Source organism: Falco cherrug, chromosome 5, assembly GCF_023634085.1.
Source record: "Falco cherrug isolate bFalChe1 chromosome 5, bFalChe1.pri, whole genome shotgun sequence".
Taxonomy (NCBI): domain Eukaryota; kingdom Metazoa; phylum Chordata; class Aves; order Falconiformes; family Falconidae; genus Falco; species Falco cherrug.
The window spans coordinates 13972302-13997845 of NC_073701.1; the positions used below are offsets into that span (position 1 = coordinate 13972302).

The window sequence follows — 25544 nt, forward strand, 5'->3', positions numbered from 1 at the left end:
AATGGTTAAGGACACATGGCTGCTCCATTTAAAAAAAAGAATAAAGGAAAATCAATTTAGTGTTCTTTGGCAGGTTTGAGAACCTCACCTTCCCCTGCTTTTCTATACCCTCAAAATTAGCCAGCCTCTGTTCTCCAGTGCAATTCCAATTTGCAAACAGTTGAGTGCAGAACTAGGAACAGGTCAGAGCAAAGAAACATCTCATGTTTTGTTTCACTGACTGAGGACAGAATTGAAAGACTCAGTCCTCCTAGCCTCTCTGGAGGAAGTAGAAATCGCTTAACTGATATCCATTCATTTTTGTTTTCAGGAATACTGTTGCAAACCTAAGTCCTCAAAGCTCCCGACTTTACTCAGATTCTTCTTCAGGAAAACAAAAATATTTGATTAAGCATCTCCTTTCCTGTAAACACTTGAAAGTGACTTTGAATTAACAACTTTTTAGAAGGGATAAGCTACCCAGTGCAGCTGCTAGGAATTTCTGATCTCTTCCCTGCTTCTTTTCAGAGGATCTCTCATAACAAAGTATCAACATGATTTTATAGTACTGCATGAACTCCTACAGCTTATAATTCAGTGGCTTTTTAAACACAGTATACCTTCACCTTCCAAGAGTTTACAAAGAAATCAAGTATCCTTCTTTGCTCAAACGTGTGATGCTCTCCTGCAGACCTTGTTATTTCATCAAAGATCAAATGATGCCACCCTATCTGGCTTTTGCAAGAAATATAATCTCTGGAATCTATATATAGTCTAGGTTCCTTACTTCTTGTTTCTGAAGCACATGCACACCCTTACGCCTTTTTTTTTTTTTTTTAATATCTATGAAAGACTGATGTTCTTTTTATTTTTACAGAGTTCTGAATTCTAAGGTCACTCATTGCCATTTCTTCTGCCCATGCTTCTTCTCTTCCACACTGACAGATTAGAATGTACTTTCCAATGCACTTTATTCCTAGGCCACACTCAACTCATAAGGCAGCAGTGGGCCAAGAGCAATTGCTTTTTCATTAACTAAAAAATACACATGATAGCTGATCAGGTCCAAATCCGTTTGAGTACTAAAAGAACACTGACTGAAGCTGAACCCAAGTTACTATTAATGCTCCTGGCAGGCAGGGGAGGGGCAGGGGAAAAGCACTGAAAGTTTCAGATTCACTGTGGTTGTCTCTACCTGAACAGCATCACAGGCTTTCATCCTCTTCTGCTCAAAGCAAGAAACATTTTTATAGCTCCCTTGTAAGTACATGACATTTGAAGTATTTGAAAAATGTTTAAAATAAGATATTCCATATTTTCCCACACATCCTCCCTCAAGGAGGTGTGAACAGGTGTTAGACACATGATATTCATGTTGAACATCCTACTAGAAAATGCTCAAGTTACTATAATAAGCGCTGTATTAAAAAAAATTACATAGTCATCTTTCATCACTGCTTTTAAAATAATGTTTTAAGTTCTGCTCTGAATAGAGTATCTGTAGCAGTTTCACTACACCTGAACACTTTTCAGAAAATTGGAAGCAAATTCCTGTTTGAGGATTCAAGCTTATCATCACTGCAATTTACCCAACCTCCTAACATTAAGAGCTGCAAATGAGCTAAACCTTTGTGTAACAGTAAGCGCATCTGGACCCTGATTTGGATTAAGACCTGCAGGAGCACCCATTGGCATGAACATATGCTGTTACCATTCTCCCATTAGCACATTTTTATGCAGCTTACCCTGGTTAAAACCCCTCAAAACTTAAGAGGCATGGCATCAGCACAGCATTAACAATACCTACACTACTTGGTTTTCAGCTAGCTCCAGTTATCACCAGCAGCCTAGAACTGAGGAATGCTGGTGCAATGCTCTGAGGACCTCTCTCAGGCACACACAAACAGCGCAGAATTTCTCTGCTGCTGATATGGTGCTGTCGCGCTCAGTTCTGCTCAGAGCAGATAATCAACTCATTCAGAGAACTTGCCTAAAAATTGTTTCATGCAGAGCAGCTATCTGATATTCGGTGCCTTTTCGTCCTAGAGGACAGAAAAGTATTCTGGCAGATAAACACTTTTTAAGCAATTAATGTTGGAATTCAAAGCACATTCTTCAGCATCGGGGCAGTATTTTGAAGCAGTGAAAGGTCTGAGAAGATCTATTTACAAACAAAAAGATTAAAGCTCCTGTCCAGGATGGGGTGAGGGTGGGAATCAGTGAAAGGATCGGATGGGACAGAGCCTATAGAACATAAACTTGCTTCAAAACAGGCATGCCCTTGCTTGCAATTTATCATAGCAGAAACAAAGCTATCAGTTTTTTCCAGATTTCAGAGATGAATCCTAAACCCAGATCTCACACTCTGGAATCTAAATATCACATCACCTTCACAAACCTCAATGTAGCTTCCAAAAGGCTGCTAGATTCTGATGGAAAGCTTAAGATTTGGCATAGGAAAATGGAAAAGAAAAAAACCAGCCAAATCCTAACCCTACAACCTAACTGAGACACATGCTATGAAGTGAAGATTTTCTACTTGGGCTTCTTACAAGGACACTTCTTACAACTGCTGCAATTCCTACCATACTGAACTACTTCTTACCCTTCTTAGCTCTTAAGCGATCTGGGTCTGGCTTAAGTTCAGTTAAAGTTCATCTGGCAACTTCATCAGCCTGCTCCTGTGGCAAGTGTTCTTGGTCTTTGTACCCACAGCAAGAGGGAAATAAAAAAAAAATAAAAAAAAAAGGCTTTTCTTTTTCAAAACAAACCTAAAACAAAAGGGATGTGGAGAGGGTACTATGAAAATTCCATTACATCTATATTCTGCAGAGACTTTTTTTCCCCCCTAAGACTCAAAAGTAAAAATTTGAGTATCTTATTAGCTGTATGTTGGAAGACTGTGGTCTCAAATCAGTTAGTGAAGAAATATAAGATCCTCCTGCATGCAACATTTCCACACAAGTAGGTTCAGTTCCTGCATCTTCAATCCCTATTCAAATTAATTCTGAACTGGGGAGAGGCGGGCAGCATTTGTCATCCTGTCTGTCCTCCCACCAGGAATATCCAAGCTCCATAATTTAAAAGGTTAAGTACCTCCTTACACAATCATCTGCTTCCTAGACCTTCAGCATGTATAATTTTAAGAACACTGAGGTGAAGTCCAGTTTTCAGATACTGTCCAGGAAGTGTAGCACTTGTATTTTTCTCTACTTGACTGGGAAGTTCTACCTCTTGCAGAGAGCAGGAGGGATGACTGCTGGAACAGCAAGAAAACAGAGCACATATACTTGTATATGTGACTTATCTGTCACAAACCAGTGTTGGTGGTGCCCAGAAGAAGAGCTATAAATTGTTAAAACATTTGTTCAGCATCATTGCCTATCAAACCCCTGTGCTCATCTAGCTGTGTGCTTTCACTGTGCAACTTCTTAGAGCAGATTCCCCAAGTATTACAAAATATTAAATGGTCAAGACAAATTACTACTATGTATTGTAAGCAATTACAAGAAGAGAAACTAGACTATGGAATTCAACTGAAACTAACCTGGGAAATAAGCAGGGAAGAAAAGCAGGGACAAGCAGCTATCTGCAGCAGTATCATATAGGAAAGGCCTAAAAATGTTCTTTTAATACAGGTATTAAAAAGAAAGGAGAATATTATTACAGGAATAGCTGGCTCGCAGGTGGGGCTGGACAAATGCCATATGTATGAATTAACTAGTTATTTTTAAACCTACCTGGAGAGCTATTCCAGGACAGACATACTAACTTACCTTCAGGTTTTCTGGCCCATTAACGCAGTGCCATATCATGTACTCTAAACAACAGCTTTTTCTACAGCTGGCTGGGAAAAGTACATTACAAGCATACAGGAATTTGTCTAACCTTTTATAGGATTAAAAAAAATGCTGAAAACTTGCAGTAGAGTTATTTCAATAAACACACTGAAGTGAGGAGCCAAATTAACCATGTATATAGCACTTCAGCTTAAGATGAACTATTGAAAAAAGTATTTCTCCTAGCAAAGATGAAGAAAAGGAATCTGAATTTAATTGAATAAATCTTAGCAACAGTTTTTAATCACACCACTTTACACAGTACCTCCTTTTTTGCTGCTTCGATCATGTCCCCTTCCTTAGAACCACCACACTGGTCATGGTAGTTGCCAGAGAATATATACTTTATTTCATTTCTGGCTTTATTAATTACAAATTGTACAACACCAAACTTCCCTACATAAATTACCACACCACTCAAACTTACCAGTCTTGGCAGTTACCAATGGATAAGAGAGTGAAAACATACCACAGATCAGGTTAAACTAATTTTTCAGTCTGTACAAAGAATTTTCAATCTCTCTTTTTCATAAAAACAATCATGTTGGAACTTCAAGTTTATTTAGCCTACAATGATTTGTTCTGGGAATTTTTCACAGGGACATGAACTGAAACATTATTTAGTGTTCACTCTGCAATACAGCAGTACCTCTTCAACCTTGGATTTTGTTGCTATGGAAGGAACATGATGGTATTTAGAATGCCTTAAAGATATAAACAGGCACTGAGAGAGATCATCAAATCCAAGAAGCCATTTAAGGGAGGAAACAGAACACATATCCAAATGAACAACTTGCAATATTCCACTTAACACCTAATTATCTGCTAGAACAAAACACATATGCTACTCTAGCTTTGTGACCTCATTTCCTGTATGAAATATGAGGAGAATCATGAAGCAAAAATATAGTTAATAAACACAGTAACATTTACTAATTTCATGGGTTTCTTTTGTTTCAACAGTGCTATCCAAGTCCAATTTGTCTCGCTTTTGAAATTACAACTAATAATCCACAGTTTCATGTAACTTAACTTCTGAGGTATACCCTGTATAAGGGTATCTATAGAGGCTGGTGCTCTTGGCATTAGCAACAAAGTTCATCAGATCACTCAACAAGGATTAGCAACGCTTGTCTAGAAAATTTTTTGTATTCCATTTAGAATACCTAAGCCATGCTCATCACAGACGTTTCCTGATCAGATCAATACTACACCCAGTATCAAACAAATCACCTATCCTGGGACAATACATCAAATTTTGGTTATAACTCTAACTCATTTGTTGAATGGCTAATAGTCACAAAACACTTTTTATGTCCCCCTTAATTTTCAGTGGTGACAGAGAGATTTTACAGTATTTTCTGGCTAGGAAAAGGAACCTGAACCAGTTAAGTTGCTGGGTTCCATCCTCTCCTTTCTTTTTTGCTAAGCAACATTCATCACTGCTTCTTCAAATCCCAGCAGCAGGAGAACAGCACACATGCATATGATAACCCACCAAGGAGGGGTCAGAAGGGCAAACCTCAGGCTACATATGTAACCAACAAGGGGTACATCCTGCTCACTCTCCTGCAGATGCTAGGAGGCACCGCTGAAAGGTGGTACTGTCACACCACAAATCCTGATGCTTTGAATAAGCTGAAGGTGGCCAAGTCTACTTGCCCAGAACAGCCTTTCGAGCCCACTGCTGTCAAGGACCCTCACCGGGACAATGTCCGGCTGGACAAAACCAGCATTTCAGCTCCCATCTCTTTTCCTTTTCTCTTACAGGCCTACAAAGCGGTTCACAACTGTGGGGCAGGACATTCTTGCCCTCCATGGCTTTTCCAAGTCCTCCTTGTCCAACCCTGTGACACAGCTTGAAAGCCACTTCTGTATACTATCAGTTCCTCCTCTTCATGGTCACTGAGCAAGCCCTCTTTTCGCCACCCCACAGGGTTTAGTTTTGGTCCTCCCACACTAAATAAAGGGCTGTACTAGCATCACTGATCCTTCCCTGGAAAAAGGATTCCAGCAACGGGTGAAGGAGTGAACGTGGCTTAAGCATAATACCATCACATGCCTGAAGGGCTTCATTTTGAGCCAAATGTAGCAGCAAAAGGAAAAACAGTATCCTGGACTTCACTTCTTTTTCCCAGCTTCATAAAGGTGTTTGAGGGTAAGTTACTGTATGACAGTAGTTTCACTTGCTTTCAGAAAATGATAGAAAAGCAGCAACAGGAACCCAGTAAAAACTTCATCCAAGTAATGTGAGTGAAAAGAAATAAAGCAGCAAGAGAAACCAAATGTTCCCTACTCTGCAACCACAGACGGTAAAGACTGAGATCCAATGCCCTGTATTAAGCTCTACACGCACACACAAGGAAATGCAGATTATGAAGAGAATTACTGTAAGTGTCTTAATATCCAGTGAAATGAGTTTGGTAGAAATTGGTAGCAATAACTGCCATTAAGGAGGAAGGATACTATAGTCATATTTCCTCTTCACTGCATAAAAAAAATCCCCAAAACGCCTCATACATTAAGGAAATGTGAACACTGCTCAAATCAGCACTTATAAGGCTCTTGGCAGGTATTACCCTGAGTGGTCCATAACTACAGCAGAGAAATAAAAATTTTTAAATTACTTTAAAAAGTCACAGCCAAAATTTGTTTCCTGGAATCAGCTAAATTATTTAAAGCATCACCCAAATAAATAAAAAAAAGGACTATCTCTTCATTTCACTTTGTTTTCAGATCAAGTAAGACGACCGTGAAAATTCAGAACATATTTTGAATGGAGGTATTACAGGGACTTTTCCTTTTTGCAATTCAAATATAATGGTTAATTTTAAAGAAGTTTCCACATACCTTTCCTTTAACAATCTACAGGGAACAGTTGAGGGAAAATACAACTGGACTAGACTTGGGGCCAAGATTTTTTTACAGCAGCGTAGGAGAAGCCCCTCCCAATTGTTAACTGTAATCCAAGAAACAATTAAGCTTATTTATGAAAAAAATGCATCAGTAAGGTGACATCATACCACCACAAGACTTGCCATGTAAGAAACATATAGCATAGACTATATATTTAACAAGATCCACAGCCTTACCAGTCAATAACAATTCTTCTTTAATTTGTATTCCATGAAGCAATTTGATCAAATGGACAGATGTAGAGATGAGACCCAAGTTCCTGTTATAAAATTGGGGAAAAAAAAATAATCACTTGATATGAAATAAACTCAAATAAAGTGAAAAGGCTTTTCACTGAAGTCAACAAGTCTTTAACACCTTTAGAAACTGACATAAAAAGCAGTTTCTCCCACCTAACTGTGCCTGACTATCAGTAGCTACACTACTACCATCAGAAGCAAAATGAACAGGTTTACTGCATCAGCCTGCATATTAACGACTTTGTACACAGCACCTTCATAGCTAAGTACTCTTTCCTCTCTTTTTGCTGTTCTTCTAAATCAGATGCTAAAAATTTGCAGGTTATTCCTGTAATTTAAACAGCTTTATTTGTGTAAAAACTTTGCTTTTTTTTTTGAAGTTCAAGTACTCAGGGAAAGTGTCAATGTACATTACTTAGTAATAAAATTTGAGGATTTTAAATACCAACAAAGCAGTTAGTGACAGCCATCAAACGAACAACACTGCCAGTTCAAAGGGAAAAATAAAAAATCCTCAGAGGGAAGCAGGGAAGGTCAAGTAATCATTTATCCTTTCTCCAGTGAGAAGGAATCATAGTTGGAATCTCAGAACGGTTCGGATAGGAAGGGACCTTAAAGATCACATAGTCCAACCTTCCCTGCCATGGGCAGGGACAACTTCCACTACACAAGGCAGTGGAAAGCCCCATCCAGCCTGACCTTGAATACTTCCAGACACAGAAAAGCATGGTGTTAGTAAAGGAAAATTAGTGAAGCCATTTGGAATAAAAAACACCAAAATAATTCTACAGCTGAAGATCAGCAATCCTGGAGGCAGATAACATACATGCCAGGATGTGCATGCAACAGGAATAAAAAAAACCCCAAAGTCAAAGAATACAGTATAAACAGATGAAGTTTTCAGATTTTTAACTCGCTCGTACTTTGGTAGTCAAGCTTTTTGAGAACAGATCAGCCAAGACGGTGGCTGAAACTTCAGAACATAGCAATACCATCTCTACCAAACCTCCAACACCCATGCATGAGTTACTTAAAAGGTATCGTATCACATATGAATGCTGAATAATTGCCTTCTGCAGATGTTTTCTAAACATACACACATATTCTTTCTCATTAAGTTCTAACACAGAAGAGAAGCTAAAGATACGTTTATAAATATATAATACACCCATGCACACTGGTAGACATACAATCTATTGAAACATTTCCCATTCTTTCAGACCTCAGATTTCTTCACAGCACACAAAGCAGAAAAAACTGGCTCTGGAAGGAACAAGGCCTCATATTCCCCAATATTTTAAAAGTTGTTACACAATCCATTTGTTTAGAGTCTTTGCATTCTTTCCTAGAAACAATCAGTTTTAATTTTGATCAAACAACTTGTAGTTTGGGGTGGGAAGGAATGGGGGGGAAGAAGTTTGGAATATCTGAATGCTACACACTTCAAACCAAAGGCACATAATTTTCCTTCCAATCCCAACTTTTGATTGTTCAGGACACTTAATTCCTAAACAAGTTGTACGTTTGCAACTGTTTAAAAATCAACACAAACACATAGCTAATACACAGCTGGCTCAAAGCACCCAGTGCAGTATTAAAATGAGCATAAATTGTGCTGCTACAAAGCCAAAACACTGTCCAACGAGTGACCCACTGAGTCCTTCACTCTTGGAAACATGGTCAGAACCTCCTATACACACATGCCTTCTCCCTCCACAGTCTCAAGGAAAGCAGGATTATTAGCATCCAGCTTTTTAAATGAGCAAGACTATGCTAACTGCCTAATAAGGGAAAGCACACAGCACAATTTTTCAGCGTGCTTTTGTCCAGAAACAGGATGGATAACTGAATTCCATTAGAAATTCACTTTCACTTTCTAATGGAATTCAGATATCTCTAACTATGTTGTATTTGTCACGCTACTGAAAAGGGCAATGCTTCAAACTCTGAGCCACACAATTCTGTTCCCCCAGTTTACTTAGCATGAACAACTGTGGAGCTACATTAAGTTACAATAAGGAACCCAGTCTGGCTGAACATCCACCCAGCAAAAAATTATAAGCAAGCATATAAATATTCTGTCAGACCAGTTCCTTGACCCACAACACGATCATGAGTACTAGCACTGCCAGCAACAAAATTGGTAAGAGCCTGAACTTAGATCTAGCTTATCACAACAGTAATGCCTTCCACTAAGTCCCACAATTTTTGTGGCATTAACAAAATTCTGCCCCAGCGCAGAAGTTGCAACTTTTTCCCATGTCAAAATGGGAAATATATTTCGTTCAATAAACCAAATTTCACTAGTCCCAAGAAATCCAATTTTAAGACTGTAATCCACAATGATTCTTCGTGATCTAACAAGCTTGTAACATGTTTCTGGAGCATGTTTTTCATTGGTTGGTTTTGGGTTCTTGACAGGGAAGGATATTTGTTGCTCTTTTGGGGGTTTTTGGTTGGGGGTGTGGTGGGGTGTGTGTGTTTGGTTTTTTGATTGTTTTGGGTTTTTTTAAACAGCAGGTAGACTACAAGGTTTTCAGTAATTACAGTTGGTTGTATCCCAAGCATTCCCTCAATGCTGCAACAAATGCAAACAAACAAAAAAAAGAGGGTAAATAAGGAGCCAGACTGACTTCTTATTATCTATTAATACGAGTATACCTGTATATATATCAGGGTGGACACGCACAATTCTACACATTATACTATGCCATGAGTGCCAGAAAAATCGAAACGCACCTTATAAAAAACATACAAATCCTGTAAGTGATAGTTAAAGACTATTTACTTACTCACTATGTTATCCAAAAAAATAGAAGAAATTAAAGAGGAAAAAAGGAGAGTTCCACAGTCAGACTTACGGAAGGCTTAAATCATTTACATAATCAACTTGTACTAAGGACACAAAGACTTTGTTCTACTATTCAGCAGTGCCCCAAACTGGCCTACAAATAGGTCAGCTATTTTTGTTTCTTGCATACTTTATTTCAAGTGATTGCATCAAGCAGGAAATACCAGTTAATAAATCAACTAACACAGCAGTGTAAAATAAGAATCTCTATATAAAACCACACAAACATCTGAAGGTTGTATTTTTGTACCGGTTAAAACGGATCATAACTATACCTCATGACATGTTGATTCTTGGCACACTCAACACAGGCATTCCGCAGACATCTGAAACACTCTGCTATGAGCAGCAGGCAGGTGTCTAGATCTACCAATGCACAGGAGTCCTTACAGGCCTGCTCAATTTCACTTGTGGTGCTTGTCAGGATTTCCAGGAGGTCACGAAATATACTTTCTTCTGCTATTTCTCTGAAAGAAAGAAATTTGCAGTGAACAAAAAAAAAAAAAAATGCACTGCTATCAAAAAGGCTCTATTACAACAACTACACTTCCTATTGTAAACCCAAAGATATTTCTGCAACAATCTTTAACTGTTCGTAGTATACAAGGTATTCCAAGTAGAAACAGCAAAATATATGCACACTGTCATCACACCAGCCTTTTCAGAAAGGGGCTGAGGGAGACTTGTGTTGCCTTAACTTTCCCCACAGCTTTCCAACAGCTCCTTGGAATGTTAAAAAAAAAAAAAGTCTCCCTAATGCATATAGCTAGCATGTTTATACATGACACTGCATGTTGTTTTAAGAATTAGGAATTGCTTTAATTAATGAACACAGTTTAGATGTGCAGCACTAGAAGTTTCAAAAGAAGGAGGTATCAGAAGCTCCATTACAAAATAGCCTGCCACAAATTTCACCAGAGGGAGAAAGAGAAGTCCTGAAGAAATCCAGTGGCTGCACTAGCATCATTCTGAAGTGTGTGAATCAAAGCCAAGAGAGAAGATCAACTGTCCACTTCAGCAGACAACTACCCCAACACAAAAAATACCATGCCACTTCTTAAGAGTATCAAGACCTAGCAAAAAAATTTACAAAACCATATGCATATACACAGATATCATATGAATGGATGTAGATTCACCAGACTCCCCAGGACTGACACACGCATCTGGAGATGATCTGCCACACAGATATGCACGTTTCCAAACTATAGCTATTCACATACTTTCTCCCCTGATTTTATGTTCAGAAAGGAGATGAGTGCAACGCATTACAAACATTGCAAACTCAGTTTTGATACTACATGCTGGTGAAAAGAAGCCACAGCAAAGAAATGTTTATGGCATTGCTACAGGAAAGTTCATAAATTTGCTCATCCAGTACTTCCGACCAGAGTCAGAAAAGAGAAATCCAGATACAGTCTCCTTGAACAGACTTATTGTGCACTGAAGATCAAATGGGAAAGTTAAGATCTGAGACATAAGGTTAAGAAATACCTCCTAAGCTATGAACAGAAGAGTGAGATAAAACAAAGTAATACTGAACAAAATATGTGCGCATAGAAAACTCTTCCTAAAGGAAAACTTAAAGATTTCTTGATTAAACATTAGTGGATTACCTGTGTTCTGATGCTCACTCAAATGTCTAAACATTTGCACAATTAGAAATTCCACCTACTCTTTATCACAATTGCCCATACACCAAACCATCAAATCACTTAGGTTTTGTGCTTTAGACTGAGTGCTTATGAGCACTGAATCCAACTGTTAACCGAACACTGCCAACTCCACCGCTAGACCATGTTCCTAAGTGCCATGTCTACACATCCAGTCTGTAACACCCTTAGATATATCCGAAGATTATCCTATCTCCCACCTCTGATCCTGCCATATTCTCTTTCCTAGACTAAACAAAACCGGTTCACCCAGCCTTCACACACAGTTCACATTTTTTGAGCATCTTATCACTCTTGTAGATGAACACTATTGGAGCAACATCTTACTGACAGTACAGTGCATCCAATACTGAGGTCTGTTAGGGTGTGGAATAGATTTACAAAGAAAGGAGAGCACTTGTATGTTAAGAAATACAACAGTGTACACAAATATAATTAAATTACTGCAACATTAGATTTCAGATCTCCAGGAAATAGATTATTTTATTCCACAACTTCCAAGATGATCAAGACCAATACACTTACACAATTTCCATCTCCATTAAAACATTAAAAAAAACCCCAAGTACAGCATCAATGAGAATTACTGGGGGGGGCAGCAGAGGCAGTTGCATTTTATAGTGGTGTAATAGTGAACTGAAAGTACCAAAGTGGCACAACAAGGACCAAAAGCAGAGCTGGCCCCCAGTCATAAAGAAAAAAGCAGCACTTACATAACCAGAAAGAAGGTTTGGAATTTGGCGTTGTTTTCAAGATACAAGACACTCATGGGACTTGAACTTTCGACTTACAAGAACTGGTGCAACTCCTGCTGCTGCATGACAGGCATGCAGGCCAAAAGAAGATTCAGTGGCTGACACACCACAGTACACATGGTAAATGCATCCAGACACAAGTTTTTCTAAACATCAGAAGAACTACAGTCTGGTAAAGGAGCACCCAGCCAGGCCTCATCCCAAACATACAAAAGCTATGTTTTCTCTCCTGAGTGAAGATGCCATGTAGAACCATCAGCAGTTAGTCAGCTGAGTTTTAAAACACTGAAATTATTCTAAAATAGAAAATCACTCAGTCCAGCTGCAGTTTCCTTTATATTCATCCATGCCATGTGGTGGATTATCACATGAAACCGGTTATTTCCTGACCCAACTTCAAAATACAGAAATCAGTGGACAGTGCAAGACATGTACTACTGTACAACATTCAATTATTTGAAATTCGCAAAACAGAAATGAAAAAAGCTGCAAACATTTTTGTGCACATTCTTGTGCTCTACTGGTAAAAGGATATCTTAAAGTTATTCTTACCCTGGAAGTCTCTATTCTCGTTCAGTTATGCAGCAGAACAGAAGATGTAGTCAGATACTACATCACAAGCATACTGAGCCATTGTGGCAACTTTTTCTCTTACTATTAGATTGAAAGCAAAAAAAAAAACCCTAAGGGCATAGATATTTCCAGTAAAATGCAAAGATGAAACTCTTGCATGTCCTAACAGCAAGTGTGAGGTATACAAGGAAGTGCCTGTCCTTGTTGTGAATGTGGAAGTAGATGTGGATTTTTAAATATCAGTGAGGAGAGACAGAACTCCAAATCTCTCTTGCACTCTTTTAAAAAAAAAAAAAATGAATGTGCTTCATGTCTTCCTGTGCAGAAATCAAATCTCTTCCTAAAACAGAAAAGAAAATTTAACAAGCAAAAGTTATTCTAAAAGAACAAAGAATTACTTAAAGGCTGTTTGGTAAAGCAGGATTCAATTCAGAGAAGTTTAAATGCAACACCTGTACTTTATACATTTATACATCACTGCAATTTCAGTGTTCACTACAGAGGAATTGCAATTAAAATTATCCTTCTGTGCAAAACCTGAAATCCTCAAATTAGTGAGGAGGGCAGGAAGTGTTTAGCTAATACCAAGAAATCAGTCAAGAATGATTTCAGGTTAACTGTTCCACAGCAATGCTTATAACCACCTTTTTAAAAAAAACAATCTTTTTCCAGAAGTACAACAAAGATTCACATAAGATAAAAATAGCAGCTACAAGTATTAAAAATGTATTTTTGAAAAGGAAAATATTTTTCTTCCATAACCTTTCCCCTATCTTTAAATATTAGTCTGTAAAACTATCAAAGAACCTGCTACGTAGCTTTTAGATTAAAAACCACCTTCTATCGTAAACAGGACTTTAAATTCATTCAGAACTGCTCTGCGGATATTCCACAAACTTCTGGTTCCTATGTTTTGTTTCAGGATCTTCACAATTTGCTGCTGCCACCTGTTCTTGATTTCAGCATCAAGTATTCTGCAGGAATACCAAAGGAAGCAGAAGCAAAGGGTACAACAGCCCAGCTCTCAGACAAGGAAGAGATGCATAATTTCTTGATAAGGCAAAACAGAGAGTCAGAATTCATGTATTGATGCCAAAAGAAAGATTACTGTCACCCCACGTAAGACCCAAGTGCTTGATTGTTACAAACAGAAACTGTACAAGATAACAGCCTAGTTAACAGAGAGTTAAAAACATTACTGTAACCCTGCTCCAAAAATAACTAAATTAGTCTGGAATTACACAAACAATGCAGAAGTTTGCAATTCTATACTTCCACTCTATGTTTTAGGTACTTACACAATTCCACTCCTGTAAGTCCCTAAAAAGTCTTCAAAGTATTTATCTTCACAATATTTCTGGTAATAGAACAAAGCCCTTTTCTTCCTTTTGTAATTTGTAATGGAAGCATGAAGAAATCAAGTCTTCTGCTCAAAAGCCCTGGAAGTCTTGAGTAAAGCACACAGCTGAATTCAAGTCTTCCAAATTCCACACCATGGTCTTGTAGCTGGGGCATTGTTTTCTCACCTTATTTGTTTCTGAATTACAGACCACTAGAACTCCCATTTTCACATTATTTTGTTTCCACAAGTACTGCACAATCACAAAATAACAAAAGAATTGTCACTAAATAGCACAACTTCCAGTACCAAACACCCATTGGGTCATGTCTGCTCGTTCAACAGCACTAACAGCAGTATTTTCTACATTTGGCGAATGTATTGCCAAAGCTGCTCTCAGATCCATTCTGCCACATCCTATAGGATGTAAGGTAGCACTACAGCTTTGTCCTTCTGGAAGGGCAATTACAGTGCCTCTCTTCCAGCCCACCTGCATCCACAAAACTTGGCTATTTTGGAGAATATCTACTCTTCTGTCAATCACAGTGGCAGATGTTTCAGGGAGGAAGGCGAGAAACAGGGAGAGCCTGCACGTAAGGCCAAAACGTACACAGGTCCTCCTCTCTTCCTCGAGAAATTGAGATGAACATCAGAAGAAGGTCTCCTGTACCCACAATGATCACATGAGAGTACTTGTAAGTACATCGCCCTGTACTGCCCCCCTGCCCCCCAACTTTCAGTGTGGATTCAATAAAACAGCATTGGGAATTAAAACACCTAATTTTATGGTAAGCTAAGAAGTTTAATTTCTTTGCTCTTCAAACAGCTACTGTTGGGAGGAGCGAGCACAAGCTTCACACCAACCCATGCCTCCTCCCACCTTCCAGGAAGAGCAAAACCCGTCACCCTAAGCCCAGTCACACAGCCAAACCACTGCATGCCCAACCTTTGCCAGTGTCTGTGCAGTACTGCAGACACCCCGACCTTACAGGCACAGCAACACTCTATACCGGCCCCTTGCTTTCTCCAGTAACCCCATGTTTTCTCTCCCTATCTTAAACCTACTAAGGCACATCCAACCCTTCCTCCCACCGAAGCCCACCCTGCTGCACACCACATGCCCTCAGGCACCCGGGCCTACAGCCGCCACCCTCATCCCGAGGCCTGGGCCTCGCACAGGCATGGGCCTCGCACAGGCATGGGCCTGCATCCCAGCAGGGCCTCACATAGGCAAGGCCTGCCCCGCTGGAGGCCCCGCTGTGGCGTTCTGCCCCACTGCGGCTACTCCCACAGCTACAACCCACCCGAGTGTACCTGCCCAGGACAGCGACTGCTGTCACCTGTGCCTGGCAGACACAAAGCTCTCCTTCCTGCCCTGGCCCCGCAGCGGGCACAGGGGTGCAAGCAGACTGCCAGCTCCTCATGGGTCCCCAAGGGAACGGGGAGGCGAAGGGACAGGGCACCCCAACACGAGAAGCCACGGGGGAGGCCAGAGACTTCACCGCAGGGCCGGCAGCATCCGGCCGCCCTTCTGTGGGCGCCGAGGGCCCCTTTCACCACGGAGCCCCCGGCCCGCTGCCGACACCCCGAGCGGCGGCAGTGCCTGCGAGCAAGGCCGAGCCCTGCCCGCCGGCACACGGACCACCCAGTCCCGCCGGCACCACCGCTCCCACGGCCGGAGCTCCCTCCCCCGGCACACGTGGCGGCGGGCGGCCCCTCCTCCCCGCTACCTGGGCTGCGCCTCCCGGAACAGGCCCGCCAGCGCCCGCACGCTCTCCAGGCGGGCCCCCGGCGCGGCCGCCACGGCGCGCCCCAGCCGCGCCGCCGCAGCGGGCAGCGCTCCCGCCGCCGCCATCGCCCGCCTCGGCGCGGCCCAGCTCCGCCCCCCGCCGCGCGGAAATGGCGGCGGCCCGGCCCCGGCTGGCGGGCGGTGCGGCGGGCAGGGCTGGCCCGCGGGCCGGCGGCAAAATGGCTGCCGCCCTGTGGGGGCGCGCGCGGGAGTGGCGGGCGCGTCGTGCGGGGGTGCGAGGCCTTGCCTTCCCCGCCGTGAAACGGCAGCCGTGGGGACTGCGCTCGGTTCGCCCCCTCCCGCGGGGCCGCCCCCCCGGCGCTTCTCAGGGAGCGGGGTAAGGGCTGGCTGCACGCTGCGGGGTCTGGGCCTCCTCCCGTCTGTTTTTGCAGATGCTTACCTTTAAATGGTCCAAATAAATACTTAAGCGTGTTCTGAATGTACATAGGGAAAGTTAACATATGCATGTTGGGGGGAAAAATCAGGCTTCCCAGGGATAAAGGGACTAATTGTAGCCAAATGCTATAGAAAGCTTCATTAAACTGGAACTAAACTCGGTTTACCAAAGGTACTTGAAGGAACCTGAAAGCAATACCTCCCACAGAAAGCGTATGGCAGGAAAACCCACCAGTGGTTGATTTCTCCTCATTCACGCCTTCCTCCATGTTAAGGTGACATAACACTGGCTTTCACATATGCTCTAAAACCAAACTTTGTTGGTGTTTGTTTTCTACCACCCAAGATAAAAATCCCAGTCCTGTTGCACTCATCTTACACAGTTTATCTGCTGACGCAGTGTTGTGGGTACAGAAAACCTTCTAAAGTCCCCGGTACCTGAGGCTATGCATCCTTGCTGCCATCCCAGAGCGAGCCCCTCCATCGCCGGTATCCCAGGGTTGTATCCTTTTAGAAATAAACTTGCATGTCTGGGGTTACCAGCGGGGCAGACTTCATTTACTGTCAAAGTTATTCATACATTGGTAAGTGCCATTTCCAGGCCTCTTCCTGGTAATCGTTGTGTGTTACTAATGCGCAGCCAATCCGTTCTTGACAGCTCTAGAGCAAAACCACCTTCAAATAACAAGTAGAAATTAAGTATGTAAACATTGCCAGGCATGACTCCTTGCAATCATGCAAGTTCTTCCATCTAACAGTTCTTACTACATTTAAGAATTGCCTGTTCATGAATAAAGAGTAATTTGTTTCAAATGCGGTGGAACTCGAGACTAAGAATAGCAAAGCATGAGAAGTGCCCTGGCTGTGGCCGAGTGCATTGTGCCTAGCAGTGACGACTCCGGCGAGGAGAACGGCCTCAGCACATAACCGCGTTGCTCTGCACATTCTCACTGATTGCGGTAGGTCTGGGCAACCAGCAGATCACAGCTTCAGGGAAGGAAGCAGTAGGGTACACTAAAATCCAACAGGACAGTCACATGTACTCTGTGAAAATTATCTGCAAATACCTAATTTTGTATTTGGTTGTATCCTACCCCATTTGGGAAAGGACGCGGTTTGTCCAGCAGGCCAGTTTAACTCACTGTCTTCATCTTTTAGCCAACGTTTTGCCTGTCTTTTGTCAAACTCAAATTTTATAAGCAACAATTTTTTATATATACCTTATAACTAAAAAAAAATCTGATGTTTTAAGGTGACCGTTGACCAGCTTTTACTCCATTAAGTATACAGGTTTTTCACGTAATGTAGTGATGCATTAAACTGCAAAATATTTTGGATCAAATATCTGAAAATACAGACTAGACCATAGATGTCCATGACATCAGTAAAGGGATGCGTTAGTTCTCTAATTCAAACTAGTACATTGTTAAGGCTTCAACTTGACCCCAAATGACATAAAGGATGACAAAAATAACTCATGCTTACCCTGGGGCAAGGTTAGATAGGATACAGCAGCTCCACATATAAATATTTTCTTTTTAAGAACACTTGGAGAGCAATGCAGAACAGAAAAGCCTTTTTTTCTAGCAACTGTAGCAGAGTCCTGATCTTGGTGAGATCTTCCAACAATTTCCACAGGCCAGCCTTACCCTGTTTAGACTTGCTGCCTATTTCATCATATGCCTCTTCAATCAACATTATTGATTATTACTCATGAATCCTTGTGAAAAACAGTGTTGCCAATGTATGTGATCTCTTTTGAATTTTTTTTCTGCCTTCAACAGCCACAGTGGTTTTGGGTTTCCTCATTTTAGTTTTTCCATGCTTTCATTCATTCTCAACAACATAACTCAAACCCACCTTTATTAACAAGGCCATGCAATACTTTGAGATAGGCCTCTCATAAGGGAGTTCTACAGGGTCTCAGGGATATCAGTTATAGAATTCAGTCATTTTTACCGGAGTACTCACAGATACTATGTCTTGAACTCATCTGATCTGTGGGATTCTGTGAATGTAGGCAGATCCCTTAAAAGATCCGGTTTTTCCCCCAGAAGGCTTACAACCTAAATGTTTGGTTTTCTTAGCACAGATTTAAAGAACTACAAGAAGGGAAACAATCTACCTAGAGATGATTACTCCATCTGAAAAGAAAATTATGCAGAACTTATTTTTAAGAGTTCTGCATCAAATTAAGAGGTAGGCCAGTCTCCTGAGGCACAGGTATTCGAAGCTGGATGTAGAAAAAGATCCATCCCAGCTGAGTCTCTGGAGGGAGTCAGTTGCCCTGTTTCAGCAAATGCCGGCTCTGCAGGAGGCAAAGGAGGTCAAAGACTTTGAATCCCTCACATGTCAAATGTTGAGAGATGGCCGCTCATTCTCATCACATGTATGCTAGTCTTGCCCTTTTTTTATTGGAGGTAACTTCCATCAGAAGATAAAATTTGGGCTCTGGAAAAAGTTACTTTACACTAAAGAAGCAAATCCCACAACATGTTATATTCCCGGCATAAATATTAGTTTTCTGACTCTTATTTTGGGCCTGTATTAGATTAAGTATGACTTGGGCCACAGAGCTTTGAAGCTCTAGACCAAAGCTTTTATTTTTGGTCTAGTATTTAATAAGATCCAGTGAAACTGATTGATGCACTTGGGAAAATGCTTTTGATTAGCCTTTGTTGCTGAGCAGTGAGGCCCACAGCAGATCCACTGGAGCACACTGTACCCTCATGCCGGTGTTCCACCAGGCAAATTACAGTAATTGGATGAGGAATTCTGAACACCTACATTAAAAGGAGTAAGAGCACATCTGAGAGGAAATAGTATCATCTTCTTAACCGTCAGAGACTGAACACAAACCAGCTTTTAACCTTTTTGGAGATATACAAGGGCAATGAAGAATCTGTATGAAATGGATAGTGCAGACTGTCTTAATCCCACAAATATTTATTGCTGTCCCAAGCCAACAACTCCAGAGGTTGTTTGGCTTCAGATGAGATGATAACGTGTGTCAGAACCATAAAAGAGTGGTTGCATTTGATGTTGAGATGTATGTGTCGCTCCTTTGTTATGTAATAGCAGGAATAAATGTAATTCTTCATAAAAAAGAAATCCCTCTATCTGAAAAGAAAGCCTGCAAGGCCCTGGAGAAGATGTTCAAAGTGCTTGCAGTTTGTCATGGAAACAAATGGTGTCTTCCAAGAAATAAATACAAATGAAATGCTATCTGCTGTACAGTTGTCAGGCTCAGAGTCACTGCAGATACTCTTGCCTCATTTGTCAGGCACAGTCCAATTTCCAGAGTGAACGGGGAATTTTATAACTGTCATCCGCTCGTCACAAAGTTTTTATGCTGCATCTTCATGGATTGTTTTTGTCAGGATCAGCCTTATCACCATGTGCATCAGCATTATCAGCAGTGTGCCCGTGTGGCCAAGGCCAATGGGATCCTGCGGTGCATTAGGAGGAGGGTGGCCAGCGGATCGAGGGAGGTGATCCTCCCACTCTGTTCTGCCCTGGTGAGGCTGCATCTGGAGTGCTGTGTCCAATTCTGGGCTCCCTGGTTCAAGAGACAGGGAGTAACTGGAGAGGGTCCAGCAGAGGGCTATGAAGATGATGAGGGGACTGGAGCATCTCCTGTATGAGGAAAGGCTGGGAGACCTGGGCATGTTTAGCCTGCAGAAGAGAAGGCTGAGAGGGGAATCTTATCAACAACGTCTACAAATACCTTAAAGTTGAGTGTCAGGAGGATGGGCCCAGGCTCTTTTCAGTAGTGCCCAGTGACAGGAAAAGGGGCAATAGGAACAAATTGCAACACAGGAGGTTCCAACTGAATATGAGGAAAAACTTCCTTACTTTGAGGGTGACAGACCAGTGGAACAGGCTGCCCAGAGAGGCTGTGGAGTCTCCTGTGGAGGGACTCAAAACCCTGTGGGATGTGACTCTGTGCAGCTTGCTCTGGGTGAACCTGCTCTAGCAGGGGGTTGGACTAGATGGTCTCCAGAGCTCCTTTCCAACCCCAGCCATTCTGTAATGCTGTGATCATCACATTGGGCAACTGCATGAGCATGGAAGGGCACGATCCTTGCCCTAGTCAGCTGGATTGGAGAGATGCTACTTAGGATATCTGATACTTGAAGTCTAGTTCCTTCATAAACTGGGGAATTTCATAGTATATCAATTTCAGCTCATTGATGTATCAGTTGATTTATATAACATAGAATTTGTAGCTGGGATTTGGTCTGGTATAGCAGGAGACGCAGCTGAATTGTAAGAAGGATGGTGCTAATTTAAAGGAGCCTGTGTCTATGCTAACTTATATAGTCCTGCCGTTTTCTGTGTCTAAGGGACACAGAAATCATCTTACACATCAGCAGAGTACGTGTCAGCCCTGAGAGTGTGAGGGCTGCATCCAGCCCTGGCTCATCACCTCTGCACTTCTCCAACATTCTGATTTTGAATGATATCAACCAAGAAATGCCAGAGAAGGGTGATTATTTTTTCTCTGCTTGCCATTAGCTTTGCCTTTGGCAACAGCTGCCTCTGAAGATACAGGAAAAGCTCGTACTATTTTGCCACCCCCTCCCTTTCCCCATTTTGACCCATGCACACTGTACGTGGCTCTGCTCGCACCTTCCACGCATTTCCCACCTGCCATCTCTCCTGTCCTCCAGCTGAAAATACCACTTGGGCTGCTTGAATTTGGATATGAGCTGGCTGGGCGTCCTTGGGAGATCCTAACAAGTGCCTTTCTCTGCCTGCCTTTCCACTGCTTCCCTCCCTTACCGTTGCAACCTCTTCCCTCCTGGTTAGTTTGCAGTTGTGACAAGAAGCAATTCTCATGCAGTAAGGGCACAAACAAAGCAAAAACCTTGGCCAGGGAGAGGCCTCATTCCATTTAGAAATTTATTCTCATGGATGGACAATCTCCCTATTACAGGGTTTGACATTAAATCCCATATTTGGGATTTAATTACCAGGACAGTGGCAAAACCCATACTGACTTCTGTGTTACAGGCGCAGCATTGCATACAGGGCTTACCTGCTTAGAACTCCAGTGTCTGATGTGCACAACAGGATCCCTTTTGTCTGCAGCACACAGCACCCATCACTACAGAAGTGGACGCCTTGTTCAGTTTGTGCATGCTTACATGTGTGTTCATACCTGCTTACATGTATAAAACCATGACACGTGGCATATCAGAGACAGGTAGACCTATAAAAAGCATAGGGAGTTATTTTTTATTATCGTACAGTATACACTAAAGCAGGATTCAAATTGGCACATGGGGAGTGATCTCATTTTTGTGAGAGGCAGGGTAAGTATGGATTGGGATGACTAAGGAGGTCAGTGAAGCCAAAATATAGAATTTATGCATAAAGGAGAAGATAGGATACAGTCCATTCTCTATCAGACCCTCTGTAAGACTTTATTTTTCCTGTACACTGAGGTAATTTGAATAAAACCTTAAAAAGGTTACTGATCTTTCCTCGTTTTGCGTGTCATTTGACAGTAATACAGTTTAACAATGTGTCAGGGGAAAAAATAATTTTTTCAGTTTAGTGTCTGTAGGAAAGGACAGAGATGCTCCAGGCAATACACAAAGCAGGGAAGGACATCTCTCTCCACAAGGCAGGCTGCCCTTGGCACTAATCATGAGACTAAAGAAGAAAAGATAGATGTGGGGAAGATAACAGTAAGCAGCGGGTTTACAGAAAGGCATGCCCAGAAATGGATCTTGCTGCATAGAGACAGGATATCTGAAATAAGTTATGAGCATTTTGTTTAAAGTTTTGTGGGAAAGGAGGATTCTTGAGGAGGACTGTGAAGGTGAGAGTGTGCAGTTGCTAGTCTCCTCTTATGACCTTTTAAACTATCCAGTGTTATTTTAAGTCCTAGACTCCCATGTGAAAATGCTTCCATGAGCAGTGCTAAGTTTGAAAGTTGTGCCATATAATACGGATTTCCCATACAAATACAATTGGATCTCGTCTCTCATGTGAAAATCTTGGCTTTTCCTGTGTTTTGATAGCAGCAACAGTTTTTCTGGACTTCAGCAGCCTGGACAACGGTGCATCCAAAAAGCTGCTATTAACTAAGTGCACATAAATCACTCCTGTGCTCTATACTGAGCTCACCAGGCTTTTGTGCATACATGGAATAACCCTGTGTCACAGGACGGAGTTCAAGCAGACTCTGCTTTTGCATGCAGTGGGTAGTCACTCGCCACATGTACGTTAAACCTGACATGCTGGGCTTGCATCGTGTTCGCAGAGCTGCACAGGGGAAACTTACCTTTTCAGGGCTGCAGAAGCCACCGGTTAGCATCTGTGAGCAAAATCCTCCAAAATCCTGTGTACTGGAAATACTATCCTGATTCTGCCTCTTGGGAAATTTAATTCATCTGCTAAGTCTGCAGTCCAGCCTGGCTCCTTCAGCTGTTTTATAAAGATACTATTAGAGTGGTGAGAATACTTTCTTGAATTACATCTTCTTCCTAGAAAAATAAATATTCCTACCAAGGAACAGAAATAACAAAAAAGCTCCTTACCACCTGATTGCTGGCAGGGACTAAAAAGGCAAGCACTTAAATATTTTCAAGGAACTCACAAGTGAAGTAGTTCTGAGCAGATGTGTCAAGTGTGGCCCCTTATGGATGGATGAGCAAGGGGAAATGCCCACAGGGAATCCCGTCTTGTTCGGTGCTGCTCCCATTTGTCAGCATTGGTGGACCTTGTCAATGCTGAGAAATTTGCTGGAGGGAAAAGACGGGCTAAAAGAGCAAAGAACAAGAAAAACCAATATAGTGACTCAGAGTATCTCCTATTTTGGGTTACTGCTGGTGATTGGAAGTGAAGAATTGTAGCTGTGATCCTGACCATGCTGCTTACTATGAAGCTGGGATTTAAACCCCTCCAGCTCTGTCAATGGACTGACATCTAGTGGAGGTAAAATAATGGGCTGCAGAACTCAACCTACGATCATCTCTGAAGGACTATGCTGAGTTCATATTATTCACTGCAGATGTTCAGTTAATTCAATTTGTTAATTCTGTTTGTGAAATATAAAATAATTTCATCAGTGCATCTATGAATCTTTATTGTGAACTAAAATCATAGGAGATGATAGGTAAATTTGTAGCATTTCATTTAGCCTACACAGAAGTAAGATCGGGATCTAACTAAATCACATGAAGCCAAGGCTTTAGAAGGTTTTCTGTACCCACAATACTGTGTCAGCAGATAAGCTGTGTAAGATGAGTGCAACAGGACTGGGATTTGTATTTTGGGTGGTAGGAAACAAACACCAACAAAGTTTGGTTTTGGAGCATTTGTGAAAGCCAGTGTTATGTCACCTTAAGAAATAATATTTAAGAAGATACTATTGGTAACTCAGAATTGGCCACATACATTATCTGTCTATCTCTAAGGACAAAACATATCCAATTTATATAGAGTTGTTAAGACTGACTGATGGATACAGAACTGAGAAATGAAGGGTTGAAACTTCAGTTCCCAGAACCTTATTCTTTAGGTCTTTGTCAATTTTTGCAACTATAAGAAAAGTTTAATAGTCATGACAAAAGGGTAGTGAAAATTGTGAGTATTAATTTTGGTATAATGCTATGAAACTCATGGAGATCTAGTTAAAAAATCTCAGATCTTATTTTCTTAGAATTGTCCTATGCCAGTGTCATATTCCTTTGAAAAAAACATGCAACACAACCTAAACTTTAAGAAAGGGAAAAAATATTGCTATTGAAGTAATATCTTCAGAAGATTTCAGATTTCTGGTTATGAGGATATTTTATTGCTTTTTAATTTCGAAACCTTAACACACCAAAAAAATACCTGATGAAACTTTGCTGTCATAACTGTGGACCTGAAAAAAAAAGAAAATTATGTTTCTTTTAAACCAGTATGTGAAGGCTTTCCATAAAGTGCATGGAATTATGTATCTAAAGCTTTGATTCGTTAATGCTTTACATGTTTTTTCCCAAAAGATCATGTCAGTAGACTAAAGCTAAGTGATATATAGATTGGTGTTTTTTTTTTAAAAACACCATCTTAACTTACTTAAACAGCCACAGATATAAATGAAATTAGCTAATTTCCTTCTGCATGTACTGATTATAAGATTTAGCCTCTGCAAAAGTCATTATTTGTATTTACATGACAGGATTCTGATTTTCTAAATTTACAAATCCCACGCGCTGTAATGACTTACTATGGAGCCATAAATTTCCCTGCTCACATGGAGATAAAAGAAAATTTTGAAGGAGGGGATTGTGCATCTGTTCACTTGTGTAATGTCCTCCTTAAGCCCAAAACTCAGAAAATCAGCCCACTGTGTCTACATCTGTCTGTCACACTTGCTAGATCTAGACCACATGGGTTTTATTAGCCTCTCCTCCCATTATTTACCAGCCTCTGAATGTGCCTGGTACTTCAGTAACACTGCATGTGGTTATTAAGTAATATAAATTAATAATAAAAAAAATATTAACTATTAGTATGGTGCAAATGCAGACATGTTCAAGACACTGTCAGGGATGGGCGAGCCTGCTTTCTGATCTCAAAAAGTGCTGATATTCACTGAATACAAATACCAGTTTCACTGGAGGGGGTGAATAAGGAGAAAACCTAGTGGTGAGTCAGAGGTGGAGCCTCAGTTGGCAAGAACTGGGTCTGGGATTATGTTAGTCTAAAGCCCCTCCTGACTCCTCTCTTCCCCTTTCTCCTTGCCCAGGAGTTTTGTTACCTGGGACTCTGCAACTGCGCAAGACTCTAGGTCTTCCCATTAGTCTTGGGAAAACCTCGTTTGTCTCCCTTCCTGTGTGGTCTGGTTTAGAGGCAGGGTGAGAAGGCGGATAAATAAGAATATGGCATTTGTGTCTGTTAAACTTAAGTTCTGTCTTTTATCCATGCTTGCCCTGCACTGATGAAATAGCCATCCTTGCCTGCAGGGTGAATCAGCATGGCAGGCTTGTCACGCCCCGGGGGCTGTGCTCAGAAGTAACAGGCATCGGGGATTCACACTGGTCAGCACCCCAGTACAGGGAAAGATGCAGGGTGAGTTATTTCTCGTATTATTAATGCAAGGTAAGGGGCCTGAACTCCACAGGCCACAATCTCTGCTCCTCTGCTTTTATGTTTTATGCCAGCATCATCAAAAGCCAGAGATGTATCTTAGAC

General features: G+C 41.4%; 1 protein-coding gene across 3 annotated transcripts in view; it reads right to left on the reverse strand.

Moving 5' to 3' along the window:
• The window catches only part of ATXN10 (ataxin 10), a 104220-nt gene extending 88157 nt beyond the window's left edge, over positions 1 to 16063 (reverse strand). The window contains exons 1-3 of one of the 3 annotated variants that reach the window (XM_055712034.1): positions 15895 to 16061; positions 10100 to 10291; positions 6911 to 6993 (exon numbers count right to left, since the gene is read on the reverse strand). In XM_055712034.1, coding sequence (XP_055568009.1) covers positions 6911 to 6993; positions 10100 to 10291; positions 15895 to 16019 — 400 coding nt within the window. In that variant the 5' untranslated portion in view covers positions 16020 to 16061. Of the gene's footprint in view, positions 1 to 6910; positions 6994 to 10099; positions 10292 to 15478; positions 15801 to 15894 lie in introns of those variants that run through there. The other 2 variants (XM_027805554.2, XM_055712035.1) reach the window with 2 other exon arrangements.
• Between the last annotated feature and the right edge of the window lie 9481 nt (positions 16064 to 25544).